Source organism: Netta rufina, assembly GCF_964035555.1.
Source record: "Netta rufina genome assembly, chromosome: 1".
Lineage (NCBI taxonomy): Eukaryota > Metazoa > Chordata > Aves > Anseriformes > Anatidae > Netta > Netta rufina.
The window spans coordinates 107490777-107514168 of NC_140123.1; the positions used below are offsets into that span (position 1 = coordinate 107490777).

The 23392-nt window shown below is 42.0% G+C and overlaps 1 protein-coding gene across 3 annotated transcripts in view; it reads right to left on the bottom strand.

The window, feature by feature from the left end:
- Window positions 1-20598, bottom strand: part of GBE1 (1,4-alpha-glucan branching enzyme 1) — a 176927-nt gene extending 156329 nt beyond the window's left edge. For all 3 annotated transcript variants that reach the window (XM_084284215.1, XM_084284214.1, XM_084284213.1), the window contains exon 1: window positions 20466-20598. In XM_084284215.1, the coding sequence (XP_084140341.1) occupies window positions 20466-20566 (101 nt within the window). In that variant the 5' untranslated portion in view covers window positions 20567-20598. The remainder of the gene's footprint in view (window positions 1-20465) is intronic.
- Window positions 20599-23392: the final 2794 nt, after the last annotated feature.

Below are 23392 nucleotides of genomic sequence, written 5' to 3' on the forward strand. Positions count from 1 at the left end.
ATACACACTGTACACATATGCACACATGAAATTTGCACACACACGCTTATATAAAGAGTATTGTGCCAAAGCATTCTGGAAACACCAAGTGATTTACTATTGACAAAAACGTCCAGAGTTTTCAGCACCGAAGTATAAAACTCTTTAGGAGTAAAGGCGTTATGGATGCAAGATTGTATTCATACTGTATATCACCCAATGCTAAAGATTTTTCTTCTTCTTTCTTTAACCTTTTAACCAAACGTTACAGTTGCAATTTCCAAGTCTTTCCTCCTGGATAGCTAACTCAAGAGGGAGGCATATTCCTGAGTACTCTGAACCAGAGAAAGGTGAGCCCTCAGGAAAGGCAATGGGAATACATCTCCTTCCTGAGCTGAAAGATAGAGCTGCTGTTCAACACCAGGATGCCTCTATGAGGCCAAGGGGAACCTTCTTTTTTCTATATCACCCAAACCTGCAGGAACATGAAGCCACCACACGATTCTCTGCATCTCTCCTTGTTTACCTTCCTGCTGCCCACTGGCAATCCCCACCTGAGTGCTGCGGTTGGTCCCCTTTATGCCCGCAGTGGGGTTCTGCAGGCAAGCCTGGGCCAACGCACGAGCTGTATGAGCACCTTACCCACCTTTCAGCCAGCTTCAGTAAATTTAAGTTAAGTGCACCTGCCCTAATTCTGTCACTCTGAACTCTGTGGTGAACTCCTCCTGCTGATTTCTTCAGGATTTTTAGGGAGACTGGTCTCTGTGCTAAATTTGAAAGACAGATGCAGCACTCTGCTGCTTTTGAAAAGGTACCCAAATATATTTGGGATAGTTGTGTTTAGCACATTTTTCTTCCTTTACACGTCTCCCTTAAAACAAATTAGCACAATTCTGCCTTGCTAGGGAGGGACTAATGTGGCACGGTTATTAGAACTACTTTAATGCCCAACGTGCCTCACACAGTAAAGGGCTCCAAGCATTTACATTACTCTAGTTCTCTTGAAGGAAGCCCGGGTCTTTATATTCCATTAATTTATTCTTAAAAAAAATAAAATACTAATTCTCACACTTTTCTGAGCTAAGCATTTAATGCCTTTTCTTTCAGAAAGTGCTTGCTAAATGAAATATTTCTTTTAATCACTAAGGACACAGGGCATCAGTAGGCGCACCGTTTGACAGAGTTTAAAAGCCTTGGTTCAGAGAGCCCCGACATGCCATCCCACTGCGTTATGTTACACGATACAGTTACTTGGCTACAAGGAAAAGCTCAGAGCACAAGAGCAGCAGACAGAGAGAAGAACCATGTGGAAGGGCCCTTTTCAGTACACGTCAGGCTTCTAAATGCAGACCAGAGCCACGGTCTCTTTCCGAGTCCTAAAATACCACACAGCTGGTGCAGTGAACTGCTCGGTCTGCCACATGGAGTCACAGGAGCAAGAGAAGTTCATTCAAGGTTACCAGCATCTGAATTGTGAACGCTGCACTGCGTAAGCACAATAAGCAAGTCTCAGGTCTGAGCTGAACAGTTTTCCCTTGCATATGCCATATGTACAGCTGAATTCAATAAAAAAGTAATCTTTGACCTGCCACACGACTTTGAGAGAAACCTCTTAAGAATACCAATTATTCCTAATTAAGTGTAAACTTTCAGATTGCTTACTGAGAAAAATCCACAATTAAAAAAAAATAAAATAAAAAAATTTTGCAAGCACAATAATATCTGTAATGAGCAGTATGAACAAAAACTGATACGGACAATAAAACAGAGTTTGAACTGATAATTCATTCCTCTTTTATAGCAGTAAGGAGTTGCTAGAACTGCATTTCACTTCCATAATTGAGTTTTGAGTGGCTTACATTCATACTCTAATTACAACACAGCTAATATGAATTTCAACTTCCATATATCATACGTGTAGAGCAAGCCCCCTTCCTTGCCATCCTGGGGGATGTCTAGGAGAAGCTGTCTTACCTAAGTACTACTCCACCTTGAGTCAACCAGGTTGCTGTCTTTCTGCAGACAGCCTCTTTCCCTAGAGTATGCTCACAGCGTAATGCGAGTTGCAAACGGTTCTACCAGTTTGTTTGTGCCCTCATACAACCCAAAGAAATCTGATTTCAAGACTGAGAAGACTGGTTTTCTGTACATACAAAACCAGAAAGCTGGATGCTCAGGGACAGCATGCAATCAGAGCTAGTACACAACGCGCATTACTGGAGCACGCTGTTTCACAAACGCAAAGCTGACCCGAAATTCTCCAGCTGACAGCTTCTACCAAGAGCCCAGAAAATTTTCCTGGGAGGTGAAGTGGAGGGTGAGGGGACACATGGTATGAAGAAGGCAGATGAAACTGCACACTTCTATTAAGACCCTTTAATAACAGTCAGGAAGCTGGAGCTGGCTTCCCCTCCAGGCGCTCTGGGAAGGGGCTCGCAGGGTTTCAGAGGCCCCAGCCCCAAAGGGGTACCAAGCAGGGACCCACAGCCAGGCCCTGCTCGTTGCCCACAGCCTTCCTTTACAAGGCCCCTTCCCCTTTTTCATTTCAGTCTGGAACAAGCCCCAGCTTAGAAATCCCCAAGCAGCCAGGCCAGATGCCTGCACACAGTTTAAGAACAGGCCCGTGATGCATTTCTGCACGCCTGACACTGCAAGCAGCTCACGTGCAGCCAAGGTTTAAAGCCATGAGTACTAATAAAATACATTGTGTTAAAAGGCTACAGTACTGTGAAGGGAAAAGCTGTTCTTTAATATGTAAGTAATGAGTTGATTAAGTTATTAGGCAAAACAGGTAAGCAGTTTCAAAGCAAATATTTTGGCAAAGGCAAATGCCTATTAATTTCAGTAGAGGTGAACCTGAAGTGTGACAGCTTTTTTACTAAAACAAACAGAAGGCAAAGCCTACAGTTTAAAACTACATTGTCCCTTTGCTGATCAACTATCTCTTTCTAGACATGATTTCAGCATTAGGTGCCTTCCACCTTTGCTTTAAGAATAAATTCAGAGTAAGATCCATCTGTCAAAGTGCTTTCCTCAGTGATTTTTCTCAGTGCCCCTCAGAAGGGCACTGAAAGCTACAGAAAGCACCCCAGCTTTTGTAATAATCATTATGCTTTTTTCTCCCATAAACTGAAATAACACCAGAAGCAAGTTTAGCTTGCATCCATACAGCTCACTCTTAAGTCCATTCAATTAGAGTGAAAGCAACCAACCATCCCACCCCCCAGATAAGTCACCACACACAGTGCCCACATCACATCCATGAGCTCATCCCCTGGACACAGCTGAATAGACAAAATCATCTTATTCCATTAAAAACTTTGCAGACCAATGCTGCCACATTATACAGTCGCTTGCAGTTTTATCTTGGGTATGTAGTCTCCCTTAGAAACTGGAGGGTCTCATCCCACCACCTCCATGCATCCTCTTACTACCTCATCCCCAGCAGCACTCGTGGAAACTTCAAGTTTCAGTATTATGCAGTATGTTCCAATTCATATATTTTAACAACACTGAAATAGGACGAGTTACAACAATGATACAATTACAAGGTTCATTTTCTTCCAGAAGTACTTTTGTTCTGGAAGTTTAAGATACAACCAATATGCACCATAAGTGTTAAAGACTAAAGAAACTATGCAGAAAAATTCATTCCTAGCTTACTACCAAATATGTAGGCCTTTAAACATCATCTAAGTCTGATTACAGAGGAGAAGTAAGGTAAAAAATAAATTTTCTGGAGGGAACTTCCTTCCAGCACCTTGCAGGCTAATCAAACGCTGCACTTTGGAGCAAAAGAAAAAATTGTTAGGAGCCTTAGAGTTCTGGGATCCCCCAGAGAATACGAAATTTTGGTTTGGACACCCCAAATCCATGCTACAGATTGTTCCCTGTCTAAGAACTACACAACTAATTAGTGCTTGTAAGCAAAATTAAAAATGGTGACAGCAGTATGAATGAAAAAACAAATGGAAACAGCAAATCGAAGATGCAATGCAGAATATTGTCAAGACCTGAAAACACATTTAGAAGTTTACAAATGTTACCTTTCTGTAAGTTTAGTTACCTTTCGGTTAACTAAAAAAATATTTTCACAATACAAAAATCCCATGATTTTTGAAAAAAAAAAAAAAAAAAAAAACAAACAAACATAAAAACTTCTTTGTAAGGTATACTGAATGCCACCAATTATGGGAAACATTTAGAGTACTGACATGAGCATATAAATCATATAAATACACGTTTTACCATAAATAATGCTGAAACTGTTCTTGTAGAATTTGACAGCATTATTTCCAGGAATTTAACAAAAAGCAGTTAAGCAATTCCACCTACTAAGAAAAATTTCTTACCAATATCTAGTCAGGATATCAGAACAGTAAGAATTAGTGAAGTGACACAAATACACCATTATTCTACCTGAAGGTTTATAGTTATCTTGCTCACATATAGATGATACAATGATGCAATTTTTTAAGTTCCTTGCATTTGACCAGCTCTCATCAGCTAACAGAGCAGAGCACAAAGGAACCAGCCAGGAGAAGCAATACTCCATTACAAATGTTATTGAGACGTGTGTGTGATCTGCAATTACCATGTCACTGCAGTAACCATCATGAGGAGTAACACTCCACATTGCAATTACAACCTGTTTGCTCCAATCATCTTATAACCACCCTATTATTTAAAAAATAAAAATAAAATCCTACCCATCTACAAACAATTCACACACCATGCACTTCTTCATAGCAGGAAAAAGAGAAAAACAGCTGCAAAGTCAGGAACTTCCTCACAGAGATGCAAGCCTCACGTTTTGTCTGTCTCTAGAGGTGGTCTGAAAACCTTCACTCTGTATTCCTTTTCCTTCTGCTCCCACATTGGCCCTCACTTCCTCCATCCTTTTTCATTGTCCTTCCATTATTTGACCACCCAGAAATTCAAATTCACATTGCAGTAGCATGTGTGTGTAGGCACGAGCTGAAATCCCACAGACCTCCACCAAAATTTGCCTTGGCTGTATTATAAAACATAGAGAAAGCAAAATGAGAATTTTATAGTAGTATATGCAATGTTGTTATGCATTTATCCTCAACTACCTAGGCTTCTGAGTCAAAAGTTTTGAAATAGTCGACTTACTCATATAACCTGCAATGCAAAAGACCTGAATGATTTCTGGGAAGATGATTTAAAGATCGTACAATAAATATCTCCATCATTCAAATAAGAACACGGGTATCAGCACGAGGGAAGACCTGTCTTTTTAAGCCCATAAATTCAATTTTCATGATCTTGATACCTAAAGAATAAAGTAACAAAGTCAACTGAAACCTTGTGCTCGTACCATATAACAACATATCAATTAAGTACTGAAACCGAGCACACTGTTCTCACCAACAGGCTACTTGAAACTTGGTCAGAGGAGGGTGTGTGTGTGGAAACGACACAAACAATGCCTTGCACACTGGCAGTCAGTAAGCAGCTAAATTACAGATGCTTATTCAGTAAGAACTATTTAATCCCACAGTTTCATTTTATTTTTCCTCCAAAGCCTGCAATGCATGAGCAGAAGCAGCTATGTGTCCCCTCAGTTATACCCTCCACTTGGGTTCATACCTATCTGCCAAGACTGCAATTTCCTCCTCACTTCAATTTCCTTACTATTTATTTTATAGTTTACAAATGGACCACTTGATGAAAAAAGTATCAATAGAAACAGTAGGAAAAAGGAAAATCTCAAGTCAAAACTTCTCACCTAACAAGCCATGTATTCAGTGTCAAAGCACTGCCACTACTGTACAACTCTAAATTCAGATATGAAGGAAAACAGGAACACAATACCTCATAATACACAAATCACTGCTTGGTTGTTTTCCCTAGAGTGGGCTCTATGCTGTAGCTTGAATGGACAAACCTTATTAAGCACTGAGTAAGAACTGTGACAAAGTCTCAGTGCCATTTTTAGAACTACTTAACCTGCCAACAAGTGCTGAGAACTATGTGGCAGAGTCAATGATACCAAGAGCAGCCCTTGAAATTCATGGCCCAGAGTAACCTGTATAACCAAATACACAAAGTCCAGTCTATTTCCTCTTCAGAAAGTCCACGTTGCACAAGCGTGGTATCAAAACACGTACTTCAATTAATCACAGCCACATTGAAAGAACTAAGACAAACACAGCTAGAAGCCGTCACTGATCTTTTAAAATATGAAGACAATTGTTCTAAAATCAGTTTTACATTAAAAGTGCTTGTTAATATACTAGCAGATGCTACTGGTGAGCAACATCCTTTTTGCTGACAAAGTCCTCAGTGAAGATGAAGTTAAACCACTGAATTTGTCATCACAAGTTTTGTCTAGGTTGGAAAGGGCATCAGCAACAGTTGGAACTACGAAAAAGCACACTCTTGCACCTATAAGCTGTACTGACAGCACAACCATTTCTCTTACACTGCATGCTGTGCTGGCAATGTCTGTCTTTAAGAGAGCTACTTCAATATCTGCTTGTTGTTGCCCTGCCAAGTGATGCATTGATTATCCAACCTATAACACAGAACTAAGCATTTTTGAGAAAATACTGTTTCAATTGAATGACGTTGACTGGCTAGACTTTGCAAACTACACCAATCCCTGCTATTTAAGGACAAAAAAAAAAAAAAAAAAGATGTTTAGAGGAACTTCTGAAGACGAATCAGGTCTTGGCAAAGTTCACATTTCCTACTTCTATAGGGCCTGGAAGATGCTTCTGTCATAAGCCACTATAGCAAAAATGTTCTGCAACAACACTTAACAGATGTAAATGCTATTTGCAGCTACCTCCATTTTAAGCTGGAAACCACTCAAAGTTCACCATGATGGCTGCTGAATGCTCAGTCTGATACCTACTTTGATGTCAGCACACATTAGGAAAGGGAACATACTATTTCATGATCTGAAATTCCTGAAATTTAAAGGCCCAAGTTCAGAGAGTTTTGCTTCTGATACTAAAAAGCTTGTTTTGTTTTTATCTAAAATTTTCTATTTGCTGTTAAGAAAAAAAAAAAAAAGTAAATAGCTAAGCCAAAATATACAAGGGCTGACATGCATGCTCAGAGACATCACTTGCTATCTTATAATACTTAGTCCATAACTTCAGGATCCAGAGTAGATCCTATTCAGGAGACATCTTACGATTGTTAATCCACTCATTGTTATTGTACAGTAACAACATTCCTGGTTTACTGGCTGTGATAAAGTAGTTGCCACCCAAGAGCCTCCAAACATGCTAAATTTTGAGGTAATAATGATCATTAGGTCTATTCCAGTACTTAATCTTCTAGTAAACCCTTTCACTTTTAAAAGCCACAAGGTAGAGCTGAAACACATACATCTCTGCATGCAGACTTACTTACTTTTACCAGTTATGGAACCTACAGACAGCTTCTACCAGCTCAAGGTGTCACGTTAACTTCTGTACTATGAAAGGTACTGCTGTTTATTTTTGAACAAGCAGATCTCAAGATTAAGTTTTCTGCAGCCATTAACTTCATCAAGTAATCTAATTTTAAACAATGCACACATGAAACCTGTTGAAACATTGGACTTGGAGACCTGCAGAAGACACTGTACTTGGGAAACCTGATGCATGTCCTGTCTGCACTACTGAGCCTTGTTCTTGAGGCTTGAGAAGCCTGCACATTAGCATGAGTAGCCAGCCGCTGCCTGGGAACCTGGGGGGTGCCCCATGCCAACCTGTGAGGACAAAGTCAATTTGAAGTTATCTTATAATTAAAGGCTTATCTTAGGCCTTAAAACGTTCTCATATCTGCTTCTGAAACAGTAGTTCTTTAATAAATCTTAAAATCAGAAGAGACAGCTTGCACCATAATCAGCATTTACTTCATGGCATGTTCTGGGGGCAGTGAGGTCAAATTTATATACCAGTAACAGGCAAGTTTTACCACCCAGCATCACCACTCTATACAATCATTACTCCATAGGTTAGGTTTGGTAGTTAACACCTCTAGCTTCCTTCAGACTAGCTCTCCTTCTACTGAAGCTTTTCATCCATATTCTACCTTAACAACATTTAAAGACAGTTAGATATTTCATACATCACACTTTCATACGCTGACACTACAATCCAAGGCCTCTCTCAAACTGTATCACACCAGAGTTAGAATTTGTAACTTTCGAGGAAAGTACTGCAATACAACTACTATCAAAATCACACAGCATCTAAAACTGTATGAACTTATTTATTTATTTCAGGGTAAAAAGCAGGAAAGAGGGTTTTTGTCCAAAATGTTTACATGATATGAAGAAAATCTGAAGAAGTTTGGCAAATAAATCTACATGCTAACAAGCATCATTTACAATTTTCTGTCTGAAAGAGCTAATCATTATAATCACATTCAAATTACACTGCAATAGCATTACTATTAAAAGTCTGTTTACTGCTATCTAAAAGACACTGTTAGAAGGCTGATTTTTTCCTTAAATATTTCCCAATTGTTGTAAACAGGATTAAAAGAAGTCAGCAATATTTTGAAAAAATCTTCAGATGTTTATGAAATCAAGCATTAAAGACCTCTCATTTGAAAGCTCCTATCAAATATGCCATAGATTAAGGCTATGAACTCCATAAGCCATAGCTAAACTTGCCATGAACCCACTGGAGGCTGGATACGTGCACATGCTAGCTGGAAACTCCTTCAAAGAAGGGCTGGTGGGTGTCTACATGTACATTAAGTGCATAGGTGCAACTTACAAAAAAAAACACCTCTGTTTTCCCAAAAGCTGCAAAGGAAGTTCTACAGCAAACATAACAGGAAAAGCTTGTTTCCCCCTCTAAATTAAGAGCTTAGTTGTATCTTAGTGTGTGAAAAATTCTGAGAAAAGCTACGAAACAGTTAACAGCAGGTCAAGTGACATCTCCACACAGCCCGGGGCAGAGAGGCACTGGCACAGGCTGCCCAGAGAGGTTGTGGATGCCCCATCCCTGGAGGCATTCAAGGCCAGGCTGGATGCTGCTCTGGGCAGCCTGCTCTAGTGGTTGGCAACCCTGCCAAGAGCAGGGGGTTGGAACTAGATGATCTTTAAGGTCCTTTTCAACCCAGGCCATTCTATGATTCGATGAGAAGTAGACAGAACACATTTGATCTCTGTTGAAAGAAATAGCCCTTTGCCAACAGACTATGCTTCATTTAAAACCTCACATATACTTCCAAAGAGCCAACGCCATTGGAAATACTAAACATATACCATCTAATCACGAAAATTGAAATATTTTAATACAGAAACAAAACAACAACACAAAAAAAAAAGCTTGGAAAATAATATAGTAAAGGAATATAACCAAGAATATTTATACTAGGGATATCAATGACAATAGGTATCAGATTATGTAAACAGTAAGATTTACTAGCCTAGTCAGAAACATCTCAGGGCATGTTAGCCTAAAATATCCAAGATAACTGCTTAAGATTATCCCATACAACAGAATTTATCAAGCTTCTATTATCTTCTCTGGAATAGCAGTTACAGCACAGTCAGGTACCCCCCAAGGCTGCTAGACTCCTATGTTTATGCAATTAATTCATTCTAGATGGGCAATTTCTGAACAGCATGATTTTAACAGGAGTCTTTCAGACAATTCCCCTTGGCCTTCCTGCTTTTCTCCAAAGCATCTTACCAAATGCTTTTGGCTCATATAGCCAAAAACCTTAGATCCGACGAGGCTGCATTTGTATATGACCACGGGCAGTGCCTGGAGGCACACATCCTGCACATGCATGCAGCCTGCCTACTTTGACCCATAAGCCAAAAAACACCCTCAAAACAGATGTCTGGGCCCACACACAGTTGGCACAGATGGATTTATGGAATGGGAAAGCATCGCTTTGTTAAAAATCCCCACGCTGACTGTAATAATCTCATAACAGTGTGATGAGTACAAAAGTGTTATTTTCTTCTTATCATCCAATATAATCTCTCAAAGAGATTCTATCTAATTCTATCTAGTTCTCCTCTACCGTCTTCCTCTCTGGAAGACAAGGGCAAATTAAGATCAGAACCTAAACATTTCTCATTAAAAAAAATAAATATATATATATATAAAATACATATATATATATTTATATATTATATTTATATATATTATACATATATATACATACATAAAATATATATAAAATTCTCTTCAAGTTGCACATCCTCACAATAGTGTTTAACTACTCTTCAAGACCAATGAAGTCTGTATTTTAGCTTGTCCATACCCCTATAAACCTTTTCTTGATCAAAAAGGAGGGTTTTGGTGGTTCATTTTCTTATTTTGGTTGTTTTTTGAGCAGGTTGAACTAATACTAACATACTTGAAGTCCACACTGCTCTAGAAAATTATTCTAACAGGCTTTCTTCAGTTTTCTGCTTCTACCACAAAGGAAAGTATCCTCACTTTGGTTCCTCTTGTCTGCGCCACTTAGAAGCAGGAGCACATGGATTCCCATCTCTCGTGAAGGACCGCAGAACGTACAGAGGCAAACCCCTCTCTGAATGCAAGACCAGTTCACATAAGGGCAGAAACTTCTGTTTTATGAACTAAGAAAGCCCTCAGAAATTCATTTTGTATGACTAAGCATCACTCAATTACTTCTGCAGATCTAGGCTACGTTTTTGGAACTTTGCATAACCTCCTAGTAGGGGAATGCCTGGGAGAGTAGGTCCACCCTTACTGGAACTTCACAGCTCCCTTCAAAGTTATCCTGTCTAATTCTAAGCACAACTGCAGACATGCTAGCACAAAACCCAGCAACACATCACACCAAAAGCATAAGGACACGTGAGAACCAGAAGGATGCTGTGCCTGAGCAACAGCCCAAAGGAAAGAAGGAGGGTGTCAAATAGCATTAGAGCTACTGCTACCTGCAAGTAATATGAGACAACAGATTCAGAGCTGCATGTTAAAGAGACTATCAGTAAGGTTTAGGGTTTTTGTTTGTTTTTAACTATACCAAGATAGATTAAAATGAATTCAGCATTATAAATACCCAGGTTAATGAAACAGTTTCAAGATGTTCACATAAGTGAAAATGTATTTCAAACAAACTAGTTGACCTAGCTCATTAGACAGGTCTTCAGACATCTATTCTGAGAAAGTAGATCAAAAGCCTACACTAGATTTTAATTGTAAATAATGTCCAGATAACATTCATTGGCAAGGTGCTTCTGACAGCAACAAGAGCGAAGCAGACTTTGTTGTTCTAATCAGCATGGAGGCCTATTCTTTGTAGCATGGCCAGGAATCATCACTAATAACTGGCCTTCAACTTGTTAACACAAGGTGCTATAAGGGTGTCAAGTAAGTTGTCAGATACTTGGAGAAGAGGTAAGCCATATTCCAGCTTAAAACTTTTTTTTCAGCAGAAAAACATTTTTTGCAGTAGAAAACTGAAAACTCATGTTTTAAACATTTTAAATACAGAAACCTGATGTTGTTTCACTTGACACATTGCCTTAAGACATTATTTTCTTTTTAAGCTAATGAATAACCGTATGAAGCAAGCCTTCAGAAGTACAAAGTAAACTGAAGCAGCAGCGGGACAGGTTTTAGATCTCTGACACTGCACAAGTGGAAAGGAGTTCCTTTTGTGGAGAGACAGGAGATGAAGGAGCAGCGAGGATTAGAAGGAATAGTGGGAGTAAGTAGGGGGTAATGGGGAGACTGGAAAGAAAGAAGTGTGTATACATAAACACTGAAATTGAACAGAGGGAAAAATGCATCTTCGTGAGATAGGTTGTCAGTTTAAGAAGGTCCTCTGGAATAAGAATGCCTTCTTCACAGTTTAGAAGTAGCGAAGATGCACGCATAAATACCCAAATGTGAAGTATTCAGCAATGCAAAGCTATTCCTTACAATAACAATGAGACAGTAATTAGACTCCTGGACACATAATCCATTGTTTTAAGGTTCTGGCCAAATTCTCAGAACCCACCCAATTTCTTCAGACCTGCTAATGCTATGTAGCTGAACTGACGGGGCCTCCAATCCATTTTCAGAGTAATTAGTTGTAATTCGTATATAGGGGCAACTGCCCTACTAACAAAATTTAATACTTATATCCTAATTTTTCCTGCCTTTTTTCTAAACCTAGCAGCTATTAAGACAATATACAACTTGAACATTTTGTTGAGAACTATGACCAGATATAGATGTGCCATATGTCCATCAGCCTGTGTAGCTGTTTTCCCAGTGCCACCATGGGGATGCTTCAAGGGTCTCACTGTGGTAGGCAGCAGAGCTACTTCGGGTCTCACTTGCACAGCTCCAGGCACCCAAGGCACACCTTGCTTACTGTCTAAGTCTCTTCAGCTGGAGCACAGACTACAAGCTTTAATTTCGTCCAAATGAATCCTGCCCTTGAGTAGATCTACAAACAATCTGCGGAGCATGAATCCAGCCCACACAAGTCTCCCATTAAGAATCCACTGATGCCAAACCCCACACCATCAGGACCATGCTGCTTTTTAGTCCTAACTAGCCAATACCAGGAAAACAAGTTATGCATAGCATTTTCCATGTTTTGTCTCAATATCTCTATAGCGTAAGTACTTCAGAGGACATTTAATTAGTTGGTTTCTTGTTTGGAACCAGAGGATGTTTTAAGAGCAAAGACTTAAACTACCAGGGCTGTATTTAACACTATGAATACATCTCTCCCATTCTCAATGGAAAACATGTGAATGTCACAAATACTGGAGCAGCAGCAGCATTTATGTAAAGCATAGATTACCAGCTGAAGTGAAAGTCTACCATGCACATGACATCTTACATGTATTACCCAGCAAAAAAAAAATGGAGCCTGGGATGAGGCTGCCCAACTCTAGCAATTGCCAGTGCAAACAAGCAAGGTACCCAAGGTACCCAAGTCCAGTGAAGACAGGATTTGTGCTGGACATCTGTGGTTGCAGATCCTTGAGTAAGGACAAGTAAAACACACAGACACAGTTACCAGTGTAAGAACACACCCTGCAAAGCAGTTATCAAGCACTTTCCCCACTGCTTAACTGCCTCCCTTTTAAGTGTATTCCCAAGACTATTCACATTCATTATGGAAAGAGCGTTATTAAAGTTTGAATCAAGTCATTGTACAAAAAGCCATAGATCTTTTGGATTGTTTTCTGCTATTCAAACAGTCCAACAGGAAGAGCAGGTTTCTCAGCTGAACCCCTCAGAGTGGCTCAAAACTCCAGCAGGTCACAGCTCAGTCTTTATTTGACTTTATAACGGGTCCTTTACTGCATGCCCTGCGCTTGGCCAACGCAGCCTGGAATGGACAAGAAGCCATCACACCAGCAACTACATGTATGTGCCTGGTTTTGCAGTCAATGGCACCGTAGTGCCTGAGAAGGAGCACCCAGTACAGACTGAACACTTCAGTGTCAGCGTGTCAATGCCAGTTCCAAGCTGCATTGCGTCAACGTCTTCCTAACATCTTAGTATTTCCTTCAGGAATTGCAACTCCTAGTCTTAGCCAGTAACAGTAAGACCTATGTATGTGGTTATTGCACATGTTGTGCTCATCCCAACTTCTTGAAATCCTATTTAATCCAATGGCCCTATTTTTTGGTGCTTCTGGTTTTACGCTACTATTTCTTCTAAGTCGTTCAGATAACACTTATGTCTCAGCCCATCACATCTGCTTTCTACAACAGATAAAGCAAGTAAACTTCAGTGCATTGCAAAACTGCGTAACATCAGATGAGAGCTAGTTTGAGACAAGCTCCCAAACACCCGTATGTTCATCATGCTCAGGTACTTCCCCTCACAGGCTTAAAAGTTAAGGCCATCAATTATGCAATTGGCTGAGCTTGTCAGGGTTGTTTACCCTAATGCTCAAGACCATCCTAACGAGTACAGTAATGCAGATGCATATAGCCCATTGAATCGGCAGGTATTGTTTTTCTACATGGCTCTAGAATCATTCTGAGTAGTTCAACAGAAGTCTACTGTACTTATGGGATGCCAGAAGAAAAAAGAAAGGACAGCAATGTATGTTATCCAGATTTCCACCTCACTCCCACCATTGCCCATGACTAGGATGCCATCCAAGTAATTCTTCTCAGCCATCATTCCCAAACTTTTGAGACCCCAACAGCTGCCTTCCCACTCAGTCCTATCAAACCTAATTCCATGGTTTTTCATTTTCAATACCTCTTCAAGTACCCACTACTGTGTATCTGTAAAAGTAGAAAAAATGAAAAAACATAGTAAAGCAGCAGTAATCAGATAGTAGACAGATACAAACTGAGGAATGGCAAATACTTCCCTATTGAAAGAGTGGTGATATCTAAGAACACCACCAGAAACCTCTAAGCCAATTGACAGATACATTGCTAATTGATCCAGCTACTAAAGCCACTGAGTAGACATCCCAGTCTTAATGAAAAACTCAGCAACACCTTAAAAGAAATGGGACCTTCCCTTTCTTTCACAACCCATGCCTATGATCAAACACCATGGCAGGTGTTTTGCCTAGCTGAACAAACCAATGTCCTTCTTGAAGCTTTAGTCAATATAAAGACTGAAGCTGTGCAGTAGTACATTTTTACTCATTTACTCTATAAACTGAACTATTCAAAAAGTAAGCTTTTACTGAGGACTATACAGTTAGCAGAGTAAAGAGGCAGTTGCAGGGGCTACTAAAATATAATAAGACATGCACATTGTAACAGCAGAAAACTCTAATGGGCAGCATTTTCTAATACCAGTTCTTAACTTCATAAAATGCAATTACACCACAGGCATTAATGGTTTTAATTGAGCCAATTATGTTCTAAGAGGTAAAAGTCTAAAAATACATACTAAATTATACAAAGTCTTTAGCCTAAATAACACTTGAGAGTTAACAAAATACTTGTGGGAAAACATATCACAGATGGTCAAACAATTTAGAACAGTGATATCCTATGCAAAGGCTATCACTTGGGGGTTTTTTGTTAGATTGTTTTACTAAGTAGATTCTTGTTTCAACTTTTGAACAGCATGTTTGCAGGTCAGGGATGAATGGTTCACTACAAACAGTGAAAGGATTGCTTTCCTCCCCAAACAAAATACCCCACACAACCCAGGGTCAACAATCAGTTATTGGGAGGAAAGAGGAATTACAGATTTCTCTTTCTACCCCCAAACCACCGTTTGCATAGACATGACCAGAGATGCGTCACCAGAAGCCCATTTCTTCCCACTGGTCACTCATTCAGCCATGGTAGTCCACACTTGTGGCTTAACAAGGTCCTAGCATCACATTTTAGGTAGCCCTTCTTTAGGGTAGCACTTGGATCCTATCAAGGCATCCGGACTGTGAAACAAAGTGTTTCAGACCACTTCATGTTTTATAGATGCATGCTGATATGTCCCAAGATTTGGAATATGGGGGATCCTGGTCTGCAGATGAGAACAGATGTGACTCCACAACTTTGATGGCTGAAGTTATTAGGACACTGCTAGATGTCCTCCTGTCCTGAGGCAGGTAGAGATTTCTGGCCCACACACTGGGGCAAGCACCAGCAGTCTGAGCATCAGCCTCTAACAGAGGGGCATGGAGAACATCCACTTCTAATCTATTACTAAATGGATGTTAGTTTACAGTTTTGAGAGAGAGATTTTTTTTTCCCCCTTTCTTAGGTCAAGGCAAAAATAAACCAAGAAGTCTGGCAAAACAAGGAGGACAACACTTGTAAAATGGCTCTGTTGTAAGGTTGAGCCAGATGCGTTCACTGCAAAGCCCACCCACACAAGTACCCAAGGCTATGGTAAAGTCCTACACACTGAGATGTATCTTACTTTATTTGGATCCCTTTCCTTTGGAGCTATTTATTGATTAATCACTCTCATAGATAACTTAAATTACAACCAAGCAGAGCTACCTATAAACAGAGTTTTGAAGGAAAATTTGAATGAAAGAGCTCACAGTACGTGGGAGCAAGAACATTCAATGAGGCCACCTGAGGAACACTACAGATCACTGATGCAGAGCCTGCAGACCACTAATGGGGGAGAACACAGCTTGAAAGGGGAAGATTTCAGCAGTGTCAGCTTACAGCTAGTAGTATCAAGGCTTGATTAGATGTAACTGCAAAGAAGTTTGGTTGTAGTATCAAGCACTCAAAGCCAAACCCAGGCTAGGCAGCTTTGACAGCATCTGCTGATCAGGGTTTAAAGCCCTCTCAAACACAGATAACATACCTCTATATGAATGAAGGACTAGTAATATCAAGACCAGTTCTGCAGCAAGTACTTCTAAATATCTACATGCAAAATTATTCAAGATGCACATCTCCTCCTTGCTGTACCATATATGGCTGGCCTCATTTCACTCATCTGCCAGAGCAAATTAAAAATTCAGAGGTAGAGCACATTATGTAAGCAGAAAACATCATCTCCTTCAGCAACAAACCCTGTGTCCAAACAGACATGAAAACCACAAATCTCTTTTAAGATCATTTGAATGCTACAGCTACAATCATTAAGGTCGTGTTAGTGAGCTGTTTCCAAACAGTGGGAGCCAGAGAATTTAAGTGCGTACCTGAAGACATATTTCAAAGTAATAGAAAGGTCTGCTTACCAGAAAAGTAAACAGAGTAATTAACAGTAACTATTAAGAAAGCTAATGTTAATGGAGTCTTATTCAAGTCTCAAAGAGCTAATGTAATAGTTGAGAACTTCAGGCAGATTTAATTTCAAATTTAGGATGTCTTCCTTGCTTACCAGGTGAATTGTGGCAAATTAAGACAGAAGAAAATGCAGTTGATGAAGGACAGAAGACCAAAAACTTGCACGCTATTAACATTATGCATCCATTCCTTCTTTAAAGAACACCCTTCCTTCACGTTAAATTGTCACAAATAAAATCCACGTAAACATTTGCTGTCAACTCCAGGTAATGTAAAAATATTTTCTGTTTCTTCTATGAAAGACGCTCCCATTCCTTCCACTACAATCCAACAGAAAGAGATGCATCATAACACCTATGCTTTTTTTCTCAGCATACGCTTTTTTTTTTTTTAATGTATATGAAATCACATACAGAAGCGGTCACATGAGCAGAGATAAATGTACTTTTCTTAAGGTAAGCTTGCCTGAGATGGTTAAGCAGCTCTGCTGATTAAACTACATATTTTTATACAAATAAACATACACACACACTAAACTGGCACACAGTTTAAATCAAGACATCTGAAAGTGATGTGTTGCATTACAATTAGACTATTCTTGTTACTTTAAATATCACAATCCAATAATTCAGTGCTTTTTTGTTTTGTTTTTAAATTCTTGAGAAATGAAGTCAGCTGTCTAAATCAGGAAATTATATTTGAAGAGAGATTATAGAAAGTAGCCCTCAAAACCAAAAAGGGGTGTTGTTTTCAGAACTCAAGGCAATATCATGAGTTGTTTCATCATGAATCTGGCAATTCTCAAAATGAATCAGCATAACTACATCACTGTGCAGAATCCAGGCTGATGCACGTAAAGCCCATGTACCCTTCAGTACCACCCTCTCCAATAAATAAAAAAGCACACAAAGATCTGGGCCTGAAGCACGGTGTCATGTGGCACAGTCACCTCTCTAGGGAAGAAGGGGCACAGCCTGGGGTAGCAGAGGTGGATGGGAGCTCCAACAGGACAGGCTTGAGCCTGGCAAAGCATGGGTGCTCAAGGACAGGCTACAGCCTCTGTAGAAAGCAAGCAAGCTTCTTGTTCCTTGTCCAGCTTCTACCACCTATGGCACATAGGCAGAGCCTGACAGCTGGCTTCTTATGACTACAGAAGAAAAAGCTATCCCTGGGGAGGTGTGAGTGGCACTTGCCTGCTAACGGCCTTCAGCTACCAAAGGGGCAGGTGGGAGGGGAAATGCTTGGAAAAAAGGCTGAGCCAGGCTCCTGTCCACAGCACACAGAAGAGAGACCTGAGACAGCCAGAAATGCAGCAAAGGAAGTTACAGCATTAAGACAGAAATCTTCACAGCAAGGATAGCCAAACACTGGGACAGGCTGCCCAAGGCAGCTGTGGAAACACATCCTAAGAGACACAGCACAACCCTACACGGTCTTGCACGACCTGATGCAACAGCAGAAATAGCCCCGCTTTAAGCAGGAGAACAAGTCATCATAGTGAAGTTAGCTGTGTCTCGCAACAGCCAGGCACAAAAAGTTACGAAATTTTCCGCTAGCAATAATCTAGGCTAATGTGATGCTACGGATAAACAGCAGGCAGACTCCCGCCCAAGGGGTGAGTCAACAACTTGCTGATGCCACAGCCAGAAATAGAGCCCAAATCTTTTATATCCCCTCCAGTCTTTAGAAGAACACATAGCCAGTAAGCGAGGCAAAGGAAGGGCTGTTTTTGTGGCGGTTTGCACAACACATCGTAAAAAGATCTCAACAGATATGTTAAAAAAAAAAAAAAAAAAAAAAAGCCTGTTTCTCAAACATCCTTAATCCTCTGTCAAAATCTCCAGTTTTTATTTCTCTAGGTTATACACAGTGTGCTAGCTGTCAGGACTGAGGGGGAATTTTGTGGATTAATTACTTTGTTTAATGTGTCAACATCATTATAAGCTTTAAGAAATTTAGTCTACTACAAAAAGCACTCATATGTATTGTATTTGACCAAATCTGTTCTACTCCTTTCTCAAAACTTCCCAGTCCAAGCAAGAAAAACACTTTTGGTGCTGGAGGGTGCCAGGCACAACATCTCTCTCTCCTCCCTTTTGTCAGGAACAACTCAATGCGGAGAACTGACAAAGCGCCTGCACTTTTGGTGTTTGAACTATTCTAGTGGAAAGACATACTACTTGGGAGGCAGGGGTGGTGGTGTCATCTGCAGCAGAGGTAGAGAAGGCCTGCCCATAGTATCAGAAGGAATAAGAAACTTAACAATTCAGGAGTTGAGTGGTACCACTTCCATCCAACTTTCCTACTCTGGAAGAATTGCTACTAGCACAACACATGCTAAGAATGGTCCTCCCACCCTAACTGTGACCACAAGGCCACAGCAAAGAGCTGAGTTGATCAGCTAATACACACAACTCCTTCACAGCAGATTCACTGCTGCCTCTTTGTAGCCTTTCCTACACTATATGGGGCACATTAATTCACTGGGTTGCTTAATGATACGCCCCACAAATGCAGGTCCAAGCTTTAAGTCACCGCTTAAAATACATGCTATCCTTCTAGAGGCACAAGAACATACTGTCAATAGGCTTTAAGATTATATGTGCAACTTTATTTTGTACATATGCTTGGAGCTTCAAAAGGTAAATATGTTTCTGCTTCTAGACAGCTTGCCAGGTTTTATTTTCCTTCACACTTTTACATGAAGGATTAGTTAAACGAGTGCCATATCACTATGTAACTGTACTAAATCCATACAGTATGCAACTCAAGGACTGTTTTCAGTTCCAATTCCCATCTCAGAAGGGGCTAGGAAAGGCACAGAAAACCTGGCAAAGAATGACAGACACGTGGGACGTCTTCATGTAGCAGCCAGTTGAAGGCATCAGGGTTCCTCGGCCTGGTACACAGACCGCAGAGCTCCACACCACGCAGATCTCAGACACTGCTCCTGGAAGCTGGGATGAGTATTGCATGACAAGTAAACAAAAGTTTTGCAAACTCACCATGTTCAGCACTGCCGTGCTACTCCCTGAAACGCAAACACCGCTATCCACAGTGTGACACTTAAATGGCATTAGGGCTCCCCAATCATTTAATAAATGGTTTTTATTAAGAGGTCTACTCATTACTTCCTACACCCCAGCAGCCTACTGAATTAGGTGTTTTACAGCATCGCATACAGCACTGTAAGCACGCCAGAAAGCATTGTTTAAAACCCTGTTATTGTGTCATTAAGAGATTAGTTTGAGGAAAGCGCTCGATAAACCAGCCTAGCAGTTTACTCGATTCCTAATCCCATTTCACAAGCCCCTTCCCTTGCTGCTACCGCTCTCTGCCAGGAACCAGCGGGACACCTAGCAGCAGCAAGCTGGCGGTGTGCTTTGTCGCACAGCAAGGTGAGCAGCTCCCGAACTCCCCTCCCCTTCCCTCTCGCCTCCCCGCCACCCCCCAGCAGCGAGGGGCAGGCGGGGAGCCGCGGGGCGAGGACACCCGGCCCCTCTCCAGCAGCTGCTCGGCCGGCCGGGCCTGGTGAACCCCGCACACCGCGGAAAGGCGCAGGAAGGGGCGCCCCAGGAAGAAGCAGCAGCAGAGGCTGAGGAGATGTTTATTCACAGCCAGCGCAGCCCCACCAGCCCGCCCCGGCCCCTGCTCGGGGGGCTTCGGCGGCACCCGGCAGCGGCGGCCCCGCCCGCAGCGGGGGCGTCGCCGTCGGAGGGAGCGGGGCCGCCCCGGCGGAGGGACAGCCCACCGGCAGCCCGCCGCCGGGAGGGGACGGGGAGGGAGAGCAGAGCAGGGGGAGGGAGGGGAGGCAGCCGCCGCCCCCCGCCCGTACCTGCGCTGGAAGTCCTGCTCGAAGGGGGCCAGGTAGGGGTCCCGCTCCAGCAGCTGCGCCAGCTTGGGCGCCCGCGGGCCCTGCGTGCTGGCCGCCGCCATTTTGTGCGCCCCGGCCGGGCGGCGGCGGGCACGGCCGCTATATAGAGCCGGGGCGGGCGGGACGCGCACCCCCTGCCTCCCGGAGCCGCCCACCGGCGGGGGCAGCCCTCGGGGCGCCTCCTCCTCCTCCTCTCTGCCCTCCCTGAATGGGGAGGCGGCGAGAAGCGAAGCAGAGGGAGGGGAGCGAGCGGTGCTCCTGGAGGCGGAGGGGACGGGGTGATAGGGGCGGCAGAGGGGGGTGCCGAGGCTGAGCTCGGAACACAGCCCTGAGGGCGTGCGGGAGCGCTCATGCACCGTCTGTGCACTGCAAAACGGTGCCTCGGAGGGGGCAAAAGAGCCCGAGACAAAGGAAGATGAGTTCGGCTGATACTAATGCATGCCGGTGAATAGCAGGGAGAGGTTGTTAGGGAACTTGTTGGCCTGGTATCAGTGTGGCTCATTTTTGGATAGGCCACCAAATATCCCAGGCAGCTATTCACCAGCCTGACCCTGCCTCTAGGCCAAACTTCAGCACTTCTGTTCTTTTTAAGGTCCAACATTAATACTTTATTTATACACATAGTGACAACGTGTATTTAGAGGCCTCTTTTGTATGCCTTTTAGCCATGATTTACAAACTTTTCAGCTCCAAGGTACTTCACATCACTTCCACAACAATCCCGGAGACTGTTATCCTCAGTTTGTAACTCATCTCCCATTTTGGCTTCCTCTGAATTTTAGTGCAGCTTTCCATGCCTGCCTGCCTGCCAGATAACTGACAGCACGTCACAAACATTAGCAGTTCATTTATAACTTTGCCCAAAATTGGCTATAGTGAAAGTTTCCAAAATGATTTGTTACGTTTAACTACACTGTATTTCCTTCCTTGCAGCAATTTACAACTACACAGGCAAAAAATTCAGTACTGTGTCCTTTTTCCTTAGTGAGAACAAGTATTCTCTGTTCTAAGAAACAGAAGTAGGAAATAGTTATAAAACTTGCCCCAGCAGAAGGCCTAAGCAGTTTCTGTTTCTTTTGGTAAAGAACTAGCATCTATGATATAACAGAGTTACCTATAGTATTAAGTTCTGATAGATCAGGATTTTTTTTTATTTTTTTTCTTCCCAGTGTCCACCATTTCTTCATTCTTAGTGAGGGCTGAAAACCTGCTTTTAGTATTACCAGTGCATCTTAAAACTGCCTCTGTGGCAGCGATTCCAGTGTCTGTGTTACACCACAGTTTAGTAACCCTATCATCGTATTTCACACATCATACTATGCACATCATGTGTTCTTTTGCAAATGTGTCTGCCATTGTCACAGCTAACTAGCAGGGCAAGCTAAACCAAGAGAAAATCCATCTGATTATCAAGAGCCAGGAACTTGTTTTTCACAATAGCTTACGTTTTACTTGTGCTGCTGCTTTGAGGCTTCCAGCTGTAGTGAAGAGGTTGCCTGCTGCTGAAGTGGAAGGAGGAGGGCAATCCCTACGTACAGTCTTTGAATTCACTAGCACAGGAAACAGGAGCTTCATTCTTTGCCCAGTCTTTTTGGTTTTCTTCATTGTCAGAAAGCTCAAGCAGGTTCACAGTGCCATTATTAGCTGTTTGGCATAGAAACAAGAGAGAGATTTATAAATTAGCATTAGCTTTTTGTATAAACAGTAGGAATATTGCTGTGATTTCTAACTCCCTGGAGATGGGGACCCTGTCTTAGTCTTTGTTTGGAATATTTTGAGTTGAAATAGCACAGTATCAAGCCTCACATCTAAGCAACCCTAAACTTCAGGAAGTTAAATTCTGCAAATTGCCCCAGTCCCTGTAAATAGATCAAGCCCAAATGCTACATTTAATACCCTGTGAGAACTGGGAAATTGATAACCATTCCATTTGTATCCATTCATGTTCCAGTTTATCTGTTCATGTTCCATTTACTTGGGCATGATTTTATCTGCTTACTTTGTCAAAGGTAACTCTGCTGTGGTTTAACCTGGCAGGCAGCTAAGCAGCACACGGCCGTTTGCACACTCCCAAGTGTGATGGGGAAGAGAATCAGAAAAGAAGGTAAAACTCACGCATTGAGATTGAGACAGTTTAACCAGACAGAAAAAGAAGGGAAAACATACCGATAAAAGAATATGCAAAGCAAGTCATGTACAGTGCAGTTGCTCACCACCCACCACCTGATGCCCAGCCAGACTTCAAGCAGTGGTGGCCTCCCACTAGCCAACCTTCCCAGTCTTATTGTTCAGCACATCACCACATGGTGTGAGACATCCCTTTGGGCAGCCCAGGCCAGCTGTCCTGGCTGTGTCCCCTCCCAGCTCCTGGTGCACCCCCAGCCTCCTCGCTGGCAGGGCAGCACCAGGAGCTGGGACATCCTTGGCTCTACCTGAGCACTGCTCCCCAGCAACAAACACTGGTGTGTTAACAGCATTACCCGAAATTGACAACACAGCACCATACCAGTTACTAGGAAGAAAATTAACTCTATCCCAGCTGAAACCAGGACAAAATCAAAGACAGTAAGGCATATATTATTGTAGTCATCTATTACAATGCGAGCTGGCTGAGACTCTGAGGCTGAATCTGGCTCTCAGGACGCTGCCATTTCATCTTCCACCTAGAGGCAAAAACGCTGTTCAAACAATGAATTGTCACAGTGACTGAATGCTTCTTTATGCATTCATCCGGGACTGGTACAAAGCTAGTAGTTGCTGCTACCTGCCAGCAGAAACAGGAAAGAGGGTGGATGGTAATAACTACTCTTCTGGGCACACAATAATGGATCATAAAGGAGTGATGCCTAAAGTACAAGTCTCACACCCAGTTACCAGTGAGGATGTAG